General features: G+C 37.4%; 3 protein-coding genes and 1 long non-coding RNA gene across 16 annotated transcripts; 1 reads left to right on the forward strand and 3 right to left on the reverse strand.

Moving 5' to 3' along the window:
* Nucleotides 1-1360: 1360 nt before the first annotated feature.
* LOC108813644 (uncharacterized) lies at nt 1361-3867 on the reverse strand. 9 transcript variants are annotated; one of them, XR_008934831.1, is made up of 9 exons: nt 3166-3867; nt 3016-3073; nt 2851-2916; nt 2584-2645; nt 2401-2462; nt 2218-2279; nt 1975-2137; nt 1789-1855; nt 1361-1703 (listed from the first exon to the last, which is right to left on the reverse strand). It is a non-coding gene; the product is annotated as an uncharacterized LOC108813644 (long non-coding RNA). The 9 variants fall into 9 exon arrangements; XR_008934832.1 differs by having other exon boundaries at nt 1361-1728; nt 1808-1895; XR_008934826.1 differs by having other exon boundaries at nt 1789-1895.
* A 407-nt stretch (nt 3868-4274) lies between these two features.
* On the reverse strand, nt 4275-4798 carry LOC108813643 (uncharacterized). Its single transcript, XM_018586259.2, has one exon. The coding sequence runs from the start codon at nt 4678-4680 to the stop codon at nt 4474-4476; it is 207 nt and encodes a 68-aa protein (XP_018441761.1). The 5' UTR covers nt 4681-4798; the 3' UTR covers nt 4275-4473.
* Nucleotides 4799-7145: 2347 nt separating this feature from the next.
* On the reverse strand, nt 7146-9577 carry LOC108813641 (secretory carrier-associated membrane protein 1). The gene is made up of 12 exons (XM_018586257.2): nt 9415-9577; nt 8966-9028; nt 8823-8885; nt 8692-8725; nt 8488-8610; nt 8359-8421; nt 8192-8285; nt 7990-8035; nt 7838-7905; nt 7699-7747; nt 7537-7602; nt 7146-7435 (listed from the first exon to the last, which is right to left on the reverse strand). The coding sequence occupies exons 1-12, from the start codon at nt 9469-9471 to the stop codon at nt 7349-7351; spliced, it is 813 nt and encodes a 270-aa protein (XP_018441759.1). The 5' UTR covers nt 9472-9577; the 3' UTR covers nt 7146-7348.
* Nucleotides 9578-11803: 2226 nt separating this feature from the next.
* On the forward strand, nt 11804-19327 carry LOC108813640 (protein ULTRAPETALA 2). Of its 5 annotated transcripts, none has more exons than XM_056987870.1 (4): nt 11804-11987; nt 18096-18318; nt 18575-18884; nt 18961-19327. In XM_056987870.1, exons 1-4 carry the CDS (start codon nt 11841-11843, stop codon nt 19142-19144), a joined length of 864 nt encoding a protein of 287 aa, XP_056843850.1. In that variant the 5' UTR covers nt 11804-11840; the 3' UTR covers nt 19145-19327. The 5 variants fall into 5 exon arrangements, with proteins under 5 accessions (XP_056843850.1, XP_018441758.1, XP_056843851.1 ...); XM_018586256.2 differs by having other exon boundaries at nt 11807-12002; XM_056987871.1 differs by having other exon boundaries at nt 11874-12002; nt 18093-18318.
* Nucleotides 19328-19362: the final 35 nt, after the last annotated feature.

Genomic DNA, 19362 nt, shown 5'->3' on the forward strand with positions numbered 1-19362 from the left:
AAACCCTAAACCCTAAACCCTAAACCCTAAACCCTAAACCCTAAACCCTAAACCCTAAACCCTAAACCCGTGTTCCTCGAATGGATCTCTTAGTTGTTGAGAGGGTTGCCCAAAGGCAGTATATAGAGCATACCCAGTAAAACTTACAACTCACATCAGTAGCATATTTTTATGCGGGTCTTAGCAAAAAAGGATTAGGGTATTTCAGTAAATACATTCAACCAACTCCAATTCTTTTACCCATTAACAGTTTTTGTAATCGGCACGTGTTTTGTTAAACCACCCATAAGAATCATATTCTGACTTTTATCAGGAGAATATCCAACTATAGCTTCCATTGAATGAATAATGGATCCAGATCCTAAACCCGTGTTCCTCGAATGGATCTCTTAGTTGTTGAGAGGGTTGCCCAAAGGCAGTATATAGAGCATACCCAGTAAAACTTACAACTCACATCAGTAGCATATTTTTATGCGGGTCTTAGCAAAAAAGGATTAGGGTATTTCAGTAAATACATTCAACCAACTCCAATTCTTTTACCCATTAACAGTTTTTGTAATCGGCACGTGTTTTGTTAAACCACCCATAAGAATCATATTCTGACTTTTATCAGGAGAATATCCAACTATAGCTTCCATTGAATGAATAATGGATCCAGATCCTAAAAATGTTCGAAATATTCAATAATTTAATTTTAAATAATAGAATAAATCTCTTATTCCTTACTTTGTGTGCATTTCTATTATTTGTGGGTCCTATTGCCGCTTATTTTCAACTCCCCGAAGCATTTCGTCGCTTACTACGCCCTTCCTCGTCTCTGGGTGCCTAGGTATCCACCGTAAGCCTTTCCTCGTTTGAACCTCGCCCTTAACTTTAAGGCTATGCCATCAAACCCTAAACCCTGAACCCTGAACCCTGAACCCTGAACCCTGAACCCTGAACCCTGAACCCTGAACCCTGAACCCTGAACCCTGAACCCTGAACCCTGAACCCTGAACCCTGAACCCTGAACCCTGAACCCTGAACCCTGAACCCTGAACCCTGAACCCTGAACCCTGAACCCTGAACCCTGAACCCTGAACCCTGAACCCTGAATTCGGTTTGACCTAACCCTAGGTTCGGTTTGCTAACCCTTAGGTTCGGATTACTAACTACTGGTTCGGATTTCTAACCCTAGGTTCGGATTAACGTCACCCTTGGTTCGGGTAAATACTAAACCCTAGGTTCGGATAACTAAAAACCATAAAATTAATAAATTAGAGAAAATATTGGTTGGGCAGTTATGTGATGTTAGAAGGATAAGTGGCCCAATAAGTGACAACATGTATAAAAAGGCCTACTATAACCATTTACTTTGCAATAATATTCTTTCACAACTTAACATAAATAATCAAGAACTGTGTTTTAACATAATCCAAATTACCACAAACCAAGAAAGAAATCAATTAAAATGGCAAGTCTAGTTGAGACCTAAGGACAATTTGGCAAGTAGCATACTGTTTACAAGAAACTAGATTTTACTATGCTCGTATGATCTATTTCAATGGACCGTCAAGGCTCCACACACGTGTGATTCTCCCATAAATAATCATGTCTCCTACTTGGAATTTCTTCAGGCACCTGATTCAGATTTGGTGGCTTACACAGCATTTAAGTTCTTTGAAGTGACTTCTATCCGCCAATTAAAACAGAAATTACTGTAGCTGTTTGAGAGAAAATCTGGGTTACCTACCAGTTAAAAGTATCACATGAATTTGACAATAGAAGTTTTGTGTTCTTGATATAAACCTGTAAGAGTTTGAGTTACCACAAGGAAAGCAATTGAGTTGCTGAATCATGATTATCAAGACAAAATCTGGATTATCAAGAAGTATCAAGAGTGAAAGCAATTTCTACTGCACCTCAAGCACACAATCAAAAAGACAAGCTTGTTAAGTAAAAATAGAAAGGCATAAGAAAGTAGGGCGCTAGTACCTCATCTTGGACAACAGAACCAACTCCACAAAAGCATAACTTGGCGAGCATCAATCATCTTAGATAGAAACCTTTTGGACTGACTGTTGGACACCTCTTTGTCGGAGCTGTTTATGAGCTCAGAACTTGTACGATATATGTCACATTCAGCTAGTTTTGTAACCTGCATCATATTTGTATGATTCAGTTCTTTCCCATTACTCTTGCCTAGCTTCTGATCGTTCTTATTAACAGTGAACTTACCTCATCAAGGGCTCGTAGATTGCTTCAAGTAGGGAACTATCCTCATTCCCCTCAGTCCATTCCTGTAAAACATATAAGAGTCACATTCAGCTAGTTTTGTAACCTGCATCATATTTGTATGATTCAGTTCTTTCCCATTACTCTTGCCTAGCTTCTGATCGTTCTTATTAACAGTGAACATACCTCATCAAGGGCTCGTAGATTGCTTCAAGTAGGGAACTATCCTCATTCCCCTCAGTCCATTCCTGTAAAACATATAAGAGTCACATTCAGCTAGTTTTGTAACCTGCATAATATTTGTATGATTCAGTTCTTTCTCATTACTCTTGCCTAGCTTCTGATCGTTCTTATTAACAGTGAACTTACCTCATCAAGGGCTCATAGATTGCTTCAAGTAGGGAACTATCCTCATTCCCCTCAGTCCATTCCTGTAAAAAATATAAGAGACTAAGGGTTACACAAGCAATTTAAAATAAATCTGGATCGGTTTACATTATCATCTTTTACAGAATCTTAGTTTTTCTAGATCAAAACTTTTCTACTGGAATAAGCAAATACAATATAGAAGTTAAGGATGATATATGTATTTTATATATAAAAGGAAGGGGAATAATATCTGTAACTTTGATTTACCTTGATCTGCTTAACAAAAAGATCAACAGGTGAAGATGAGTCAGTGTGAGAAGATTTAGCGAGCATCTGAGTTCAAGGAACATAAAACAATTAAATATATTAGGCCAACAAGTAGCATCTGTACACATTCAACGTTTAAGAAACACACATATGCATCATAAATACCTCATTCTCATATAACTTAAAGACAAATCTCTTATCAGTTCCCGCATCGCATGTTTACCTATAGAAAACAAATAATAATAAGCATCGATTAGATTTTGCTTGCATGATCTGGGAAGCAGATAGCTGACAGAATACAAAGAATGTACTTACAAGATATCATCTTCACTAACCCATCTCCAGATATCATCTTCTCCATGTCCTCGTTGCTTGGCTCTTCATCAGTCGCAAAAAAAATCAGATCTTCTCTGTACTCAGCAAAGATCGTCTCCCTCAAACGATGAAACTCGCTCATCGTCTCTCTCAGTTTGGCCCTTACACCGTTAGTGATTCCTACGATTCTCGGTCTCGATGGCGTCGATTAGATTAGGGTTTGGCAGCGTTGGCCTTGCGTGAGATGGAGACGATTTTGGAGTCCATCCTCTCTCTCTCTCTCTCGATGAGTGATCTCTTCGATTAGGATTTGATGGTTTCGAAAGAGACCAGAGAATGTTTCTTGATGGAGATCGCCTTTCTCGAGGTCGTGCTCTGACTCAACTTTTCGTCGTGTCTGTTCTCCGGGTAGAAGAAGTGTTACAGAGAGACGAAAGCGAGTTCAACAATGGCGGAAAGTAAACAAACCCTAAGAATTATGAGAAAGAATAAGAAGACGGAGATATATTTACCCAGAGAATGCTTGATTCGCAATGAACGGCTCCTCTCTCAATCAATCAAAAGGGATTCTCTCTCTGGCGATTTCTCAAAGATCTGAATGAAGGAAAGATACAAATTTTGAAAGAGAACCAAGAGAAATTATAAAGAAGATCTTCAAGAATCCGATTTTCAGAAATCCCTTTTAATCGCAACAAAATTAGCTCTTGTTTGTTTCTATGTAAAAACGGCGTCATTTCTTACTTATTTTAAATCAACAAAGCAATCAAAACGACACCGTTCCAGCCAAAGGTAATACAAAGCGTTGACCTTTTATTGATAAGTTTCATTCTGTATACAAACAATTAAACAAGACGATGGATGAGTTGGGTCAGTAAATTAGAGGCCCAACATAACTGGGCCCTCTTCAGATGTATTCTCTTCCAAACGTGAGATTTGAAGAGAGAGCATTCAATGGCTGAAAGCTGTAAAGCAAGCAAGTGCACGGTGGTAAGTTTTGGTACATTCATTGCTTCATTCCTTCACGTCATGTGGCTTTCTTATCCTTCTATTAAATTTTCTTACCAAACTCGTTTGCTTAAGAGGTTCAGTTTTGGACAAGCTAAAGGAGAATGCATATATCATCCATCTCAATTCTTTTATACTTTATTAGTAGCTGAATAACAGACAATAAGGGTCTCTAGAGTACTAGGCAATCAAGCTACATACAATGGCAAGTAGCTTGATTCGTTACAATAAACAAACTTGAATTAAATAAATAAAAAAGTAGAAAACAAGAGGAAGAGAAGTCGTTGGTTTGTTCATCAATCTTCAATGGTAAGATTTGAGCACGGCGCCACAGAAATGACAGACGATGGCCTTCCAAGCTTTGCGGTAAAAGGGGACGCCACAGAATCTAGTAGAGGTTTTCATGTCCGCCACCACTGCTCCTCCTCCGCATCTTGAGCATAAACCAGCGGCGGGCTTCCTCCCCCGGACTTGCTTCCTCTGGTCTACAAGGAAACAAAAGATGGCCATCCTATTCTTCTTCTTTTTATTTCCTCTCTCCACAGATATATAGATGAATACTATGTATGTTTGTGTGTTAAGACTTGTTCAGGTTTTCAAGTTGAAAGGGGGGGAGGGTAAGTGTCTTAAATAGAGAGCATTTTTGCGAGTTTACTCAACCACTTGGACTTCATCGCCTCATGTCACATAAAAGTACAGTTGTCTTGCTGACTTCCTTTACTCTCGTTGACTTCTTTTTTTCCTTAAATTATTTCCCACATTTCAAAACTCGCATTAAATAATGGGTGATTTTGCCATTTCTCTATATTCATAACAGAGAAAAAATGAAAGATATAGCCATGCTACAGTAAAAAGCAACAGATGAAACAATTTGTACACAAACATGACCAAACTCTCCTTTACGGCGCTTGCGTGTGATGTTGGTACTCCAATGCTAAAACTATGTTACTATACTACATATCATATAGTATAGTCATACAAATGATTAATTTAGTTACAATGATCAGTTTTATCAATTACGTGACTATAATATGCGTGATTATGATATAGTATGGAATACTTGACACAAATATATAAGATTTTCATTTATATTTATGTCTATAATGTCTAAACCCAAATTCTAAACTCTAAACCCAAACAGTAGATCCTTGAGTCAACTTTTCCCATACCCTTATTTCTCTACAGAAAATCTCCTATGGGTTCTCTTGATCTTATATGCCCATTTTTCATAATTCTATTTTTGATCAAAACCCAAAATCCCAAATCAAATCCTTCCCCCTCTTCAAAACTAAACCCTAACCCCTCCCCCCCAATAGATTAGTGAACCCATGGGCAAGTATTTAACTTCTATCTATACCTTTTAAATTTGGAAAAAAGTATTTTAAAATTGTTTTAACCATATTTTGATGATTTTCGTGAAAATATGAAAAAAACAGTTTTTTATTTTTGAAATATTTTTATCAAATTCTATAAATCAAATAAAAAATATTCACATTTCCAGTTTTATTTTATTTTTTCCGTTTGACATATAAAATTAAAAGAAAAAACTGTCTAATAGAGATTAAGGAATGAGACATAGGAGCATGAGAGGAATTGCCTCCCCTTAAATCCTACCGTATATCCTAAATCCAAACCCTAAACCCAAATTTTAAACCCAAACCGTAAACCATAATGGAGCTACCTAAACCCTAAATCCAAACTCTAAACCCTAAACACAAATTTTTAACCCAAACCATAGACCCAAACAGAGCTACCTAAACCCTAAACCTCACTAAACCCAAACTCCAAAATCCTAAACCCAAACCGTAAACTTTTAACCCAAACCCTAAACCCAAATTGTAAAACCAAACCATCGTCCATAATGGAGCTATCTAAACCCTAACCTTGAAAGTCTAAACTTTTAACTCAAACCGTAGACTCTAAACCCAAATTCTAAACCCTAAACCCAAACCGTAGATCTTAAACCCAAACCCTAAACCATAAATCCAAACTCTTAACCCAAACCGTAGACCCTAACAAAGTTACCTAAATCCTAAACCCAAACTCTAAATCTTAAACCCTACAGACAGTCTTGACTTTATTCTCCTTAGAGTGCGTGCACGTGTATTTCATACATCATGCAAAACCTATTATACTATACTATGTTTATTATGTAAATAGTATAGAAAATCTAATATAATCTATATTATTTAAAAAGGAAAAGGAGGACGAAGATGGGAGGGCGAGGGAGAGGGGCGGAGGAGGAGGAGGAGGGAGAGGGGAGAGTAAGGGGAGGAGGATATGGGGAGGAGAAGGAGAAAGAAGGGGGGGGGGAACATAAGAGAAGAAATAGGGAGGAACTATACTATTTTGATAAATAGATTAGTATTCCAAATATATTAGTAAATCATTATTTTATATATATGTTTAAAGTAATGATATACTATTCTATTTTAATATGAGTCAAATATAGTATAGTATAACTTTCGTCCGACATTTTTTAGAAAATCTGTATAAAAAAATTTAAGTTGTGGCATATGTAAAAAAATATGTACATTTTTATTTAAATTATCATTCATTTGAATTATATTTGATGTAAAAGATATATATCAAATAAAATTGAGAGGGGAAGAAGAACAAAAAAAACAAAAAAAAAATAGCTGAAGAAAGCAAAAAGAAAGAAGAAATCAAATGGCTGAGAACATGCAAATATACTTAAGGGTAAAAAATGTAATATTATATAAAATATACAGAATATTGTAGTCATGTTGTTGCTATGTGTATTCCTTTAATTTTTTTTCTACTATAGACACGACTCCAAAATTTCCCTTAAATAATTTACAATCAACACTTGTGCAACAACATCGTCTTCTTACCACACTCCCCAACTGTCTCACTATTTAACACGACACCAGAGCCAGAGAAAATCACATGTCCTCCATTAACTATAGCCATTGACTTTTCTCATTTCACCTTATTATTTTGCACCAAAATGATATGATAACCTATCCTTGTAGTAAGGTTACCCATACGTTGCGTAGTTATGAAATCAGTATTTTGGGGCTCCTTTCAAAGATGATGGTTAAAAAGAAATCAAGAAGTTTTGGTTACATTTAGTTAAATGAAGCAAAAGAAGAGTGAAAAGGAGAGGATCTGTCTGTATGGTATCTTCATGGTTAAGACTCAAGGGAGTGTGTGGTCAGAGAGCTGCCATCATTGCTCGTCTTGTTGCCTCCTGCTTCATCTCTGCTGCTTTACCGCTCCCTCTGAAGTACATGTATACTTGCTGTTCCCACGATACAAATACAAACTACTTCAGTGCTCCCTTCTTCTTTTTTACTTATCTAAAGAAACAAACATAATTAATTAATTGATTTAGGAGGGGACCTGAATAACCCAGATGCTCACGAGTGACTCCAGGCAAAAGAATCCAAACCCAATGAAGTAGAATATCTGCCACCACCAAAATTTTTAGCCAACTCAAAAAGTAGTTCACTACATCAGTGTAAAAGATATTGGCTAATAATATATCTAATGCTATCAACTTACCCCAACTAATATGTTCCCGCTCAACACGTCAATCGCCGGTAATATTCCCCTGCATAACACATCAATCATGATTCCACTTCAGCTTACTCTTCTTACCTTTTTCTTTACTTTGTTTACTAGAAACTAATTAGGTACTTACGTCAGCGACTTCCCCTTGAAGATAATTGGAGGAGCCACCGCCGCGAATACACAAAACCCTATGTGAAACTGCATTTTTATGTCATGCTTTCTTACTCTCTTCCTCCTTTGGATGTGTCAAAAATATATAACTAAATCAAATGAAAAACTCACCAGATATGTTAAGAAAAACCACCCAAACTTGAGAGCACTATCAGTCCTGCACACAAACAAAAGCAAACCACACTCACTCTCAGCTCCCGTAATATTTCTTCACTCTCTACTAATATATCTTGTAAGTTATTTTTTTTTTGTTTTTTTAACACAAGCACAGAAACAGAAAGAATTTGAAAAGAATAATCTTAACATGGGATACCTCATGGCACGATAAAGAGGTCTATACCACATAACATACGCTCCAGGAACCCCCGATATGAAATAGATAATAGCTAGAAACCATATGGTTGGACCTACACCCAAAAGGAAACAGAGTCAGCCGATAGAGGCTGTCAATCTACTTTGGCAAAGTGTTCCAAGACTAACCTTCTCCCTTAATCCACGCGGTGGTGACTGCAACAATGTTCCATAACAGGCACACCACAAGACCTGTGGTAGAAAATTATTTTGTTACTAAGAAAATCGACCTCTTTTGCAATGGCAGATGAGGCATACCCAGAAACGATGTGAATGCAACATATTGGATTCTCTGGAGATGGATGGGAATCTCATTCGAAATGTCATGATGGATGAGAGGAAGAAACGGTGGCCAGTTTTTGTCTTCTATCACAATCCCGGCTACCAAAAAGAAAGAAGAGCATAACAAAATGTCAGGCAGGTTCCTTAACAAGATAGATAAAACTAAACGAAGATACCCACCCTGTGCTATAGCATCCTCTTTCCGCTTGAGTTCCTGAACAGTGGTAAAAAAAAAAAGAAGCAAAGCCGTTACTGGAAAGGTTGGGATGGTTGAGGGAGGCAAAATGCAATCAATGGGGTAGATTGATTACCTGCTCTCGCCTCTTCAAATCAGCTTCTTTTGCCTGGAGTTCCTTCTCCTTAGCTTTCAGATCCTACAAGTTGGGTAAAAAAAAGTTATTATTATTATGCTACCTACTGGGGGGAATATGCACTGGCAGTAGAAAATACAAACCTTCCGAGAGTCTAGAGGAATATCAGTGGTGTGCTCATACGCAGCAGGAACAGTTGAAGGATTCTGAGATAAATTACAAATAGCAAGAGCAAGTTCAAAGTGGAGATAGTATGATATAAATCTGGTTACAAAACTGAATCACAGCAATTGATTAAACTAGATTCTCCTCCTTCACATAATAACAAGTGAGAAATCAAATTCTTTACCAAATTCTACCCAAAAAAAAAATACTCTTAAGAGAATCACATCTCGAAGCCGATAACCATATGTGGATCCCCAATTATATTGATAAAAAAAAAGTATTTGCATAAATGTATCAATCAATCGACTATGTTCTTTCCTTGGAGGCAGTAGTAACATTGCGATACCGATCAAAGATGGTTTAATAATAATACATGTACTTAGGCGAATCTAACAAATCAAAGATGATAAAAACGCAGATCTATTACCGCAAAAGGATTAACCTCCCCGCCGTCGTCAAAGGAAGGAGACTGGTAGCTAGACATTGCACCACCGTACTCGGCAGATCCAATCTAAAGAAGAAGAAAGGGTGATCTGATGCGTTGCCTTTTTTTTTTTAGTTTCTTCTCTCCTAAGTGTCTTTAGGACGTGTTTGGCGCGTCAGAGAAACTGACTCCCAAACCGGTTTACTAAACCAGACATCTATTTTTTTGATAAAATATTATATTTTATACTAATTTTTAATTTTTACAACAGTTACGTAGAACACAAAAAAAACAAGGTAAACAAAATATAAAACTAAAAATAAAATAACAACAAAAACCAAAAAAATGGTCACAATCAACCAAAACGTACATCTAAGCAACCTAGAATATCCAACATGTAGAAACATCGATTCCAAACTTAAAGTTTGGACATTTATGTTATCGACACATATCACAAAATCTTGAGTTCTCATCGTCATTGTCGTGAGCATCACCACTCAACACTATCCTCGAAACCTCAAATGCAGATAGAGCCTACAGCTTCCCCGAAGACTAACACAAACACGAAACTATTTCAAACAACAAGTTAGAGTTAGCGGGCAGTTAGAGAAGCCGCCTCCAAGTACATCCTCAAGATTAGATAGCTTCGAGAATCATCTTCCACAGATGCAACAAAGTCTCCAAAACCAATTTTCTATCAAAAAATTTCCATTTTCTAACAATTAAAAACACATTTAAACTAAATACAATTTGAACTCCTTTTTCCAAAGTCAAACACGTTTAGATAGAAAACATGACTCAAACCCATCGATATACACGACCATCATATTATTCAAACATTTGAATTTTCTCAAATTTTGTAGGTTATACTACGAAAATATTAAGTTTGTAGATAAATTTTGTAGGTTTCTCTCAGGAATTGAGATTTCATAATGGTAAATCCATTAATTTAAGTAGTATTTGAAGTTTTATTAATTTAGTTGTTAGAAAATTTTAAACTACACTAATGATTATAAGCGAGCATTTGATCAAACACTCAAATATATCTCAAGCGAAGAAAATAATAAAGACTTTTCTTTGCACTCATGTTAGTGTCAGTATAATTAGTGTCAAATATATCTCAAGCTTATATAGCATGTGAGCTGGTTGTACAAACCGAACCCATCCATTACTGATCCGTATGGGGCCTTCCATTGTCGATGAAGCATTGGAAGCTATAGTTGTCAGGTTGCCACATTCTTTCTATTAATTTTTTTTTGTGCTTCGAGAAGCTCTCTAACTAAGCATAATCTGCAGCAAAGAGACGTCACTCGGTGGCTTGTCAGTTAACAAAAAGAGAGCAGAAAGAGGTCTTTCTAAACTCAAGGTTCGTATTTCTGGTCCATCAGCCTTAACCTTGTGATGCATTTTGAGAGAACCAATCGTCGAACCGTTATCATTGGACGTGCTTTTGTTGCAGATAGAGGTTTTATAAATATTGTCTGATGGATCAAGTGGAAATGAAATAAGTTTAAGTATCCTGAGGAAGTTAGAGGCAGAGAAAGCCCACAAACAAAAACAAAATACAAAAGAACAAGAAGCATCATGAACTTGAACTAGTCTTATTTTTCTTTTGTCAACGAACTAGTCATATTTAATCAACTTTGTTTGTAACTTTTAATAGGCTTGTTTTTTTTTTTTGATCAAAAATGAAGGAAGACCTCTTCGATTGTATATTGCGACTAGAGGATACAGCAAGGCTTCGAAGCGGGTCTTGTGTCGGGTCGGGAAGACGCTCGTCATCTGGGCTCCAGACAGGCGAGCTGCTCGGTTTCTACAAAGGATGCTCTTCCCTCTGGAATACTCCTGCTCTCCTTGTTCACTTGTCTCCTCCTCAACTCCACAAGCATCTCCATGACTTCCAAGCCTTGCTTATCAAGGATGATCTCAGGGTCAAATTCAACATCATACGCTCATCTCTCTCGGCATATCCAAGAAACTATTGGTGTACAAGCAGTGGCGGAGGGAGAAAATTATGTCACAAGGGTCAGATTGATAACACATGAAGGGTCAATGAGCTACATTCATCAGATTTTTCTATTAGAAATGCATGTATTGCAAAAATTCACATGGGTCATATGACCCACATGATACCATGCTAGCTCCGCCACTGTGTACAAGGGATACCCCAACACAAAGAGTACTCTCTTTGTATGTATTGCATTTGTATTAAGTTTTTCTTTTCTTTTCTTTTAGCTTGCTTTTTATTGGTTTATCTTTTTTTTTTTGTCTGGACATGTGTGAATGCCAGCTGGCCACATATTTAAAAGTGGTTCATAATATTACAGCTTCTTTCTTTTAGCCGCAATGGACATGTAGTAGTAGTAGTACTAGTAGGTAACCAACGCATCTTTATTTACTTATTTATTTATTTGTGTATTAGGCTGGAGATGTCGAGGAGTGAAATGCTTGCTTGTAGCAAGGTTTACACTTCTGAAGCACGCAATAAGACATCCCTTGAAGCCATTGAGAGATCTGCAAAGCCTTTCCCACCAGCCGCAGTTGTCAACAAGTTTGAAGATGCTGCTTACCGCAGGGTTGGTCACACTCTTGTAAGAAATTTTAAACTTGTAAAAAAAAATAGTGTTACTGGGTTTCGAATACATGGCCTTTCTAAGTAGCTTGACACATTTGACCATAGAGTCAAAAAACAATATGATGATGTCAATTTCCACATAATATATTTTTCTTCTTTTTTGGCGGTTGTGTGTTCTCTGTATTGTTATTATCATGACTCTATTGAAATGTGCGGAGATTAAAATAAATGAAAGGATAGAATATGATATTAGTTCATATGGTAAGAGACAAAAAGATCAAATCCGATCATTAGTGTTTTTTTCTCTCAAAACGATGATTGTGCGAGGGATGCCCTGCCCTTTGCATTATCGTTCTTATAGCTGATCTCTTGCGATTTATACCTTTTGTGTGTTTCCACAGTCCACACTTGCTCAAGTGTATAGCAAATTGGCAATGCATGCAAGTCATTGAACAAATGGGTTAGGTTAATAAATATCTAAAGTTACATGTGGCCTTGTGACTATGTAGTAGTAGTACTAGTTGAGATCTCTGTCCTTGAAATCCGTATCTATAAGTTGTGGTCTATACCATCATTTTATGATTTTTGAAAAGGAAAATACATTATATATATAACCTCTTTAAATATGCAGATTGAGTCGTAGATAAAAATGGAGGGTCATTGGTCAAAGGTCTATAGAAGAAAAAAACGTGGATGAGGTGGAGTTTGGTGCGGCTCGTAACTAACTAACATGAATTCTTTAGTTGGCTTTGTAATAATAACTCACGTTACATAAGATGGAGGCCGTAAGGCCAACTCATGATGTAGCATAACATGCCTATACATACATAATAACCTTTGACAAAGACAAATTAAAGTTGGGCCAGCTGTAAAATTCAACAGTTACAACAACTTTCATTGACATTGGAATCATCAAATGTGGATGTCAATGTTAAGCCAGGCTAAACTTAGTAGGTTCCAAAGACGAAAGAGGTCTAAAAGCATTGCATGAGATATATACTTAGTCCAGAAACTCTGCTTCTTAATTTTGGAAACATTACCAAGTTCCTAATTCAAATAAATGAGATTCCCTAAGTCCCTATGTATATATGCCAACTTGGTCCTCGTATTCAGAGCATTAAATACACATACATCAATATACTATACTAAAAGCTAAATAAGCTTCATAGATAGAGTGTCCACGTCACTCTTTTAATTCCAACCAATGAGAGCCTTTGCATACATCCACGTCAACACTTCTTTCTCTATGATGGGCCTGAACCGAACTCGGTATCTGGGCTTCGAATTCGCGGTCTGTCTAACAGCCCGTTAGCCCAGAACAATCTCACATCATTTTTTTTTCTGGTAAAACACATCACTTCTCTTGCGTTAACCCTAAGCGCCGCGTGCGATTGACGAGTCGACTCCTGTTCATCTTCCTCTTCCTTCCGTTTCAGAGCCAATCGGCTGTGAATTCAATTGGTGTGGAGATTCTTCTTATGTATGAAATCATGTTCTACCCCGATAGTTTTGTTCATTTTGTATATTAGTTTCTTTCAATTTTTGTGAATCTGCTTCATGTTATATTTCGCTTCATTCTTCAATCAAAAGATAGATCAATGTGTGTTTCCTTCTCTTCTTTTGATTGGCAATTTTGTTTGCCCATGGCTGTTGGAGTACTTTAGATATGGAAGATATAGACTTTCGCTTTTCAATGATTGTGGTGACTGAGCTGCACAGTTGCTATATGTAAAATCAGTTCTTCCTTCCAGTAGGATGCTCACTACCAAGTTATAATCATCAACACTCATGTGCTCTTTCCTCATGATTAAATTCTGTCTATGGTAAGAGATTGCAGCATGTACATTGTTTCAATCTTAAATCTTTGTTGTATCAATCCCTTCACTATCACTGCTGATGATTTGGATCTGTCTGAACAAGACTTTTTGGACAGGTTTATAAGATTCTTCAGTAGAACGATGAAAACATTGCCAAGTTTGATGCTTTTGGTCTGTTTGTATCATAAAAGCTGTTTCTTTCTTTCACAGTATGGCTTATTTGCTTAAAGTTGTTTGTTTGTGTAGCTAATGAGGGCTCCTTGATGGTGTTATAGTCTACTGGAAGCTAGGTGGGAAGCTGATAACAGCTCCTTCTTTACCAGAAGTACAACTCTCTCAATATGTTCCTTCTTTGGAGAAGCTTGCTACTCTGAGCCTACTTCATCATGTAAGTTGCACTCATGAAAAAGAAAAAATTGCACTCATGTTTTTTTAAACGTAGTGTATATATGTCTCCATCTAACCACAAATCTAATGTTACAATTTTTTTCAGGTGTCTAAGATGTATCAGACGATAAGAATTGAGTTTCTAGCTCAGCTGGTCCCTTTCTTGGACTTCTCAGACGTTGATAAGATATCAGTTGAAGCTGCGAAACAAAATTTTGTGGCCATGAAAGTTGATCATGTGAAGGGTTATGTAACTTTGGAAATCTGGTTAGCCAATTCTGCATTTAAGTAGTTTTTTTTTAACTAAAACTTTTGAAAGTTTTGATTGATTGATTTTGACTTGTGTCATGTTTCAGGGTATTGAGTCTGATGCGTTGAGAGATCCTCTGACCATATTTGCTGAGACTATGAACAAAGTAAGAGCCATGTTATTCCCTGCTTCAAGTAAGCTTGGTGACATAGTAGTAGTACCAACTCTAGGGGAGACTGTTGAAAAGGAGCATAAAAAACTGCTTGCTCGGCAATCAATCATTGAAAAGAGGATGGTAATGTTTCTTTCACGTACGTGTTAAGGCCTTATTCATACTTGAGACAAAGTCTCACTGTGCTGTGTTTTTTTTTGTTTTAAAGGAGCATGAAGAGGAGAATAGAAAGCTTAAAGCTGAAGAGGCGGAACAAAAGAGACTTGCCTTAGTTGTTGAAGAGAGGAGGAGACAGAGAATCCTTAGGGAGGTTGAGAAAGCTCAGGCTTTGCTAGAGAAGACTGAGAATCACCAGGTAAAGGTAGAAGAAATGGAGAGGAAGCTCCTTAAACTTCCTAAAAGAATGGATACCTGGAACGAGCAAAGAGAGAAGAGTCTATCCTTTTGATTGAAGCTGCATATCAGCAATGACTCGTAGAGTAAATAGAATCTCATGAGCAGGAGCAAAAGGTTAACTTTTTTTTCTTAACAGTGGTTTCTAAGTTTGAGGCATACAAAGGTCCTTATAAGTCTCTTCTGTTTTGTGTAGCGTGAGGTCGGGCTCAGCAGGGAACGTCATGAGAGTGATCTCAAGGAGAAAACTAGAATGTTTTCAGAATCTTTTGTTGAGAACATGGTCAGTGATGATGTCTTCATTATGCTAATTTTTTATGTTTTATTCTTATTGTCAAGTAACTCAAATCAAAATATTTTATTTCCAGGAACTATTCCAAAATAGAGTGATAAGGCTTCGAGAAGCTGAGTTTGAGAGACAAAAGAGAGAGAAAGAGGAGCATGTTCAAGTCAGGAAACAAGAGAGAGATGTTAAAAAAAAGCAAATATATTATTTGAAATGTGAGGAAAGAATAAGAAAGAGGAAGAAGCTCGCAAGCAGAGAGGTAAGCAAGTTTTTTTTTATATAAGTTTTGGTTCTCATTCTGTGTAATTAATATAAGTTTTGATTGGATGTTCAATTAATATAAGATCAAGGTACAGAATGAGAACCAAACATGAAAATAAGAATTCGATAGTGGCGAACGATAAAACAATAGTTTAATCTAAGGTGCAGCATCCACATCTCTGTGTTTATTTATTCCTTTTGTTCAGTTATCTCTTTTCTGTCTCAAATCAAAATCATATTAAAAAGATTCTAACTTGACGAGACTGTATACTGCTTTTAACCAATGTGTACTCTTTTAGCTCCTCTCCGTATTGATTATGTGAATAAACACTTTTACTATTGCTTCCAGGAAGTGGGAGACGATTCCTTATGCTGCTGGTGTCATTGTCCCTCTAGCTTTAACCCTTTTGGTCCGTAACGCTAAGAAAGATAAGAAACGAGGCGTGATTGTCGATGTCGTCGGTGGAGATCCATGTCATACCGTCAGGAACCACCAGTTCAGAGATCCCGTCAGCTCTCACTGGGAAGACATCTCCACTCTCCCAGATCTTTCTTCGAGATCTCGTGCAAGAACCACAGCGACAGGTTTTTGCGGGTACGAGAGAAGAGTGGTTCATTGTGTTACAGGGTTGATTCAGGTGCAACGTCACTGTGGTTACTATCTCTTCATCTTTGGGAGAGGAAGCTCTTTGTCAGTGACAACGTCACTGTGGTCACTCGCTCAATGAGGTTAGCTCTTTGCTTCTCTTCTCTGTTTGGCCATTTAAGTTAATTTTAACGGAATACATTATTTAACCAAGCTGTGTTATCTCTTTTACATTTATTTTGCAGATATATATGTTTGATGCGTCTGTTTGAGAAGTGACACTAAAGTATATTCTTCAGATGCTGCAGGTCCTTCACAATCTTCTTCAAAATACATTCCTAAGTTCAGGCTTAGCCACCAAGCCACTGAAGTTTAACAACATATGCTGCACCTCTGGTCGAAAGAGACCAATGTGGCAATGGAGGTGAGCGACCTGGTGGTGATTCTTGGCGCAGTGAAGAAGGAAGATATGCAGTCAGAAGGAGCGGCGCCCCAAGGTCTTCCTTCTCATCAAGAACCTCTCAACGAGGTATTGATAGATGCCATAAGGTGTTTGTGAGGAAGATAAGAGGTGAAGTTGAGAAAGTCAAGGAGAGTGACGTGGCCGGAAGTAGGGGCGCGAAAGATTTAATGAAGAAGAGGAAACCTTCGGAGGGAGTGAGAGGGTTAGCCGTTAGAAGTTGCAACGGAGCTGGAGTGTTCGTTGGATTTAAATAAAAGGAGAAGAGATTGCAGATATTTTCTTATGCTGTGTATGTTGTAAGTTCACTTACGCTATGAGTCTTGAACAATCCTGCGTAGTAGAATTTTGGTCTCAGTTCCCATAAAATAAGAGTTCAGTGAAGAAACAATTTAATCAATTATATACATGCTTTTATAAAATTAAATTTATAAGAAGAAATTTACCCGGGCGTAGCCCGGGCAAAGACTCTAGTATCATATAAAGATGGAACAATGGAGAATAGATAGGTTTCAAAAAAAAAAAAAACAATGGAGAATAGGGATACATATACCCAACTAATAGAAAAAAAATAGAAAGAAGGCATTTTACATAAGAGAGCACAGAAGTCAGAAAGAAAAAGAGGTAGTTACTTACCCTTTTTGTGTGCAAAGAGGTAATTACTTACTATTTATATTTATCTGGGTGAAATTGCAATTAGAAAAGCGTTTGATTTTTTTTTTGATAAAACATACTTGCATTCATAATAGAGAATTACACTCCATTAGAGGAGGATGAGTTTAGCAATGAGAAGGCTGATTTTGCCACTGAATCAGCCATCACATTACTTACACGAGGCACAAACGAAACACGAGGCACAAACGAAAACGAAAAGAAGGTAAAATAGAGAATTACACTCCATTAGAAAAGCGTTTGATTATAATATAATCTGTGGGTTTAGAAAAGAGCAGCCTCCTCCTGTTCTGCAAGTCAAACAAATTACCTGACAATCAATAAGATTACAGTGTACGTTACATATGTGTATATATGTTATTTAAATCCAAAAATTGAAAGAAGATAAAATATACAGAGTAATTAGCTAATGAAAAAAAAAAAGATCCACAATTTTCATGCCCCACGGCTCTCTTGATTTTACTTTGGCCACCTAATTCGCATCCGCCAACACAATCCCATCATCTGCGTCTGTCTGCATTAGGAGTTTATTTCTTTCAAAAGCCCTCTAAAACCTAATAATACAAAAGGATCTTCAAAGTCTCTCTCTCTTTCTTTTTTGTTTTACTCCGAAAGGCAAAAGCTGTATTGCATGAAATCTCTTGGAGATATTCGGATATGAAATTTCAGATCTATGCTAAGCTCCTTTAGGCCTTTTTTTCTCTCTTCTACATATATGTCGAATTACCTTTTTGTCCCTCGAGAGTAATGGCTCTTGTATCCTATATAAATATGCACTATCATATTCATTGTTCTATAACTCTCACAATACGATACTTTTAGTAGGAGATCGTAGATCGGGGGATGGAGAGAGAATGCGGGTCTAAGAAGACCTTGTTCAGCGAAGAGGAGCTGCAAGAGATTAGTGAGGTCATTGTGGGAGATGATTACGTGGAGGTGATGTGTGGATGCACCAGCCACCGTTACGGAGACGCCATTGCTAGGCTTAGGGTTTTCTCAGATGGAGACCTCCAAATCACTTGCCAATGCACTCCCGCTTGCCATGAAGGTCTCTTCTTCTTTTGATGCTTTTAGCTTAATGCATGTTAGCGCGTGGTATTGCCCGTTTGTAAAAAAATATTTCTATGATCAGTTGATGCGCTGAACCTTTGGCTTTGCTTCTTGATGATGCCATATATTATGCTGCGCCAGGAATTATATGCCCCCAATATTTTCTTTTATACCGTATCTCCCGGCTTCAGTTCAACTTTTATTTCCCAAAAGTGATCATGCTGACAACATATTTGATTTTATGATCATCGTAGACAAGCTATCGCCTGCTGCCTTTGAGAAGCATTCTGAGAGAGAAACCTCTAGAAACTGGAGGAACAACGTGTGGGTGTTCATTGAGGGAGACAAAGTTCCGCTTTCAAAGACAGTGCTGCTCAGATACTACAACCAAACATTGAAGAATAACTCCAACGGGTCCAAAGTAATTCATCGGGATGAGTTTGTTGGATGCAGCAGATGTGGGAAGGAGAGAAGGTTCAGGTTGAGGAGCAGAGGGGAATGCCGGAAGCACCATGATGCTTTGGCTGAGCCCAATTGGAAGTGTTGCGACTATCCATACCACAAGTGAGATTATTGTTTAATAATAGAGAATTGATTGATTGAATTTATATCCCATATGGAATGGTGGTTGTGCATGCAGGATAACATGTGACGCGGAGGAAGAGAGAGTGAGCAGGAAAGTTTACAGAGGTTGCACTCGTTCTCCGTCTTGCAAAGGGTGCACTTCCTGCGTCTGCTTCGGCTGCAACCTCTGCCGTTTCTCTGATTGTAACTGCCAGACTTGCTTCGACTTCACCTCCAACACCCAAACCCATTTGACTTGAGTTGTCTAGTTATCATTTTACTTAAAAAATTCTTGTGCAAAACCTTTGAAATTCTTGTATTATGAAAACAATCAGAAAGAGTTGGAACTTTGAAAGAAAGTTTGGCAACACTAGGAGAACATGCCTTTTAAAACCAATTTCAACTCCAAATATACACAAGCCATAGATAGATGGATCAGAGATCTATATCTTTTTACGCACTAGCAGAGCCAAGACCG

This window comes from Raphanus sativus, chromosome 6 (assembly GCF_000801105.2).
Source record: "Raphanus sativus cultivar WK10039 chromosome 6, ASM80110v3, whole genome shotgun sequence".
In the NCBI taxonomy this organism is placed as follows: domain Eukaryota; kingdom Viridiplantae; phylum Streptophyta; class Magnoliopsida; order Brassicales; family Brassicaceae; genus Raphanus; species Raphanus sativus.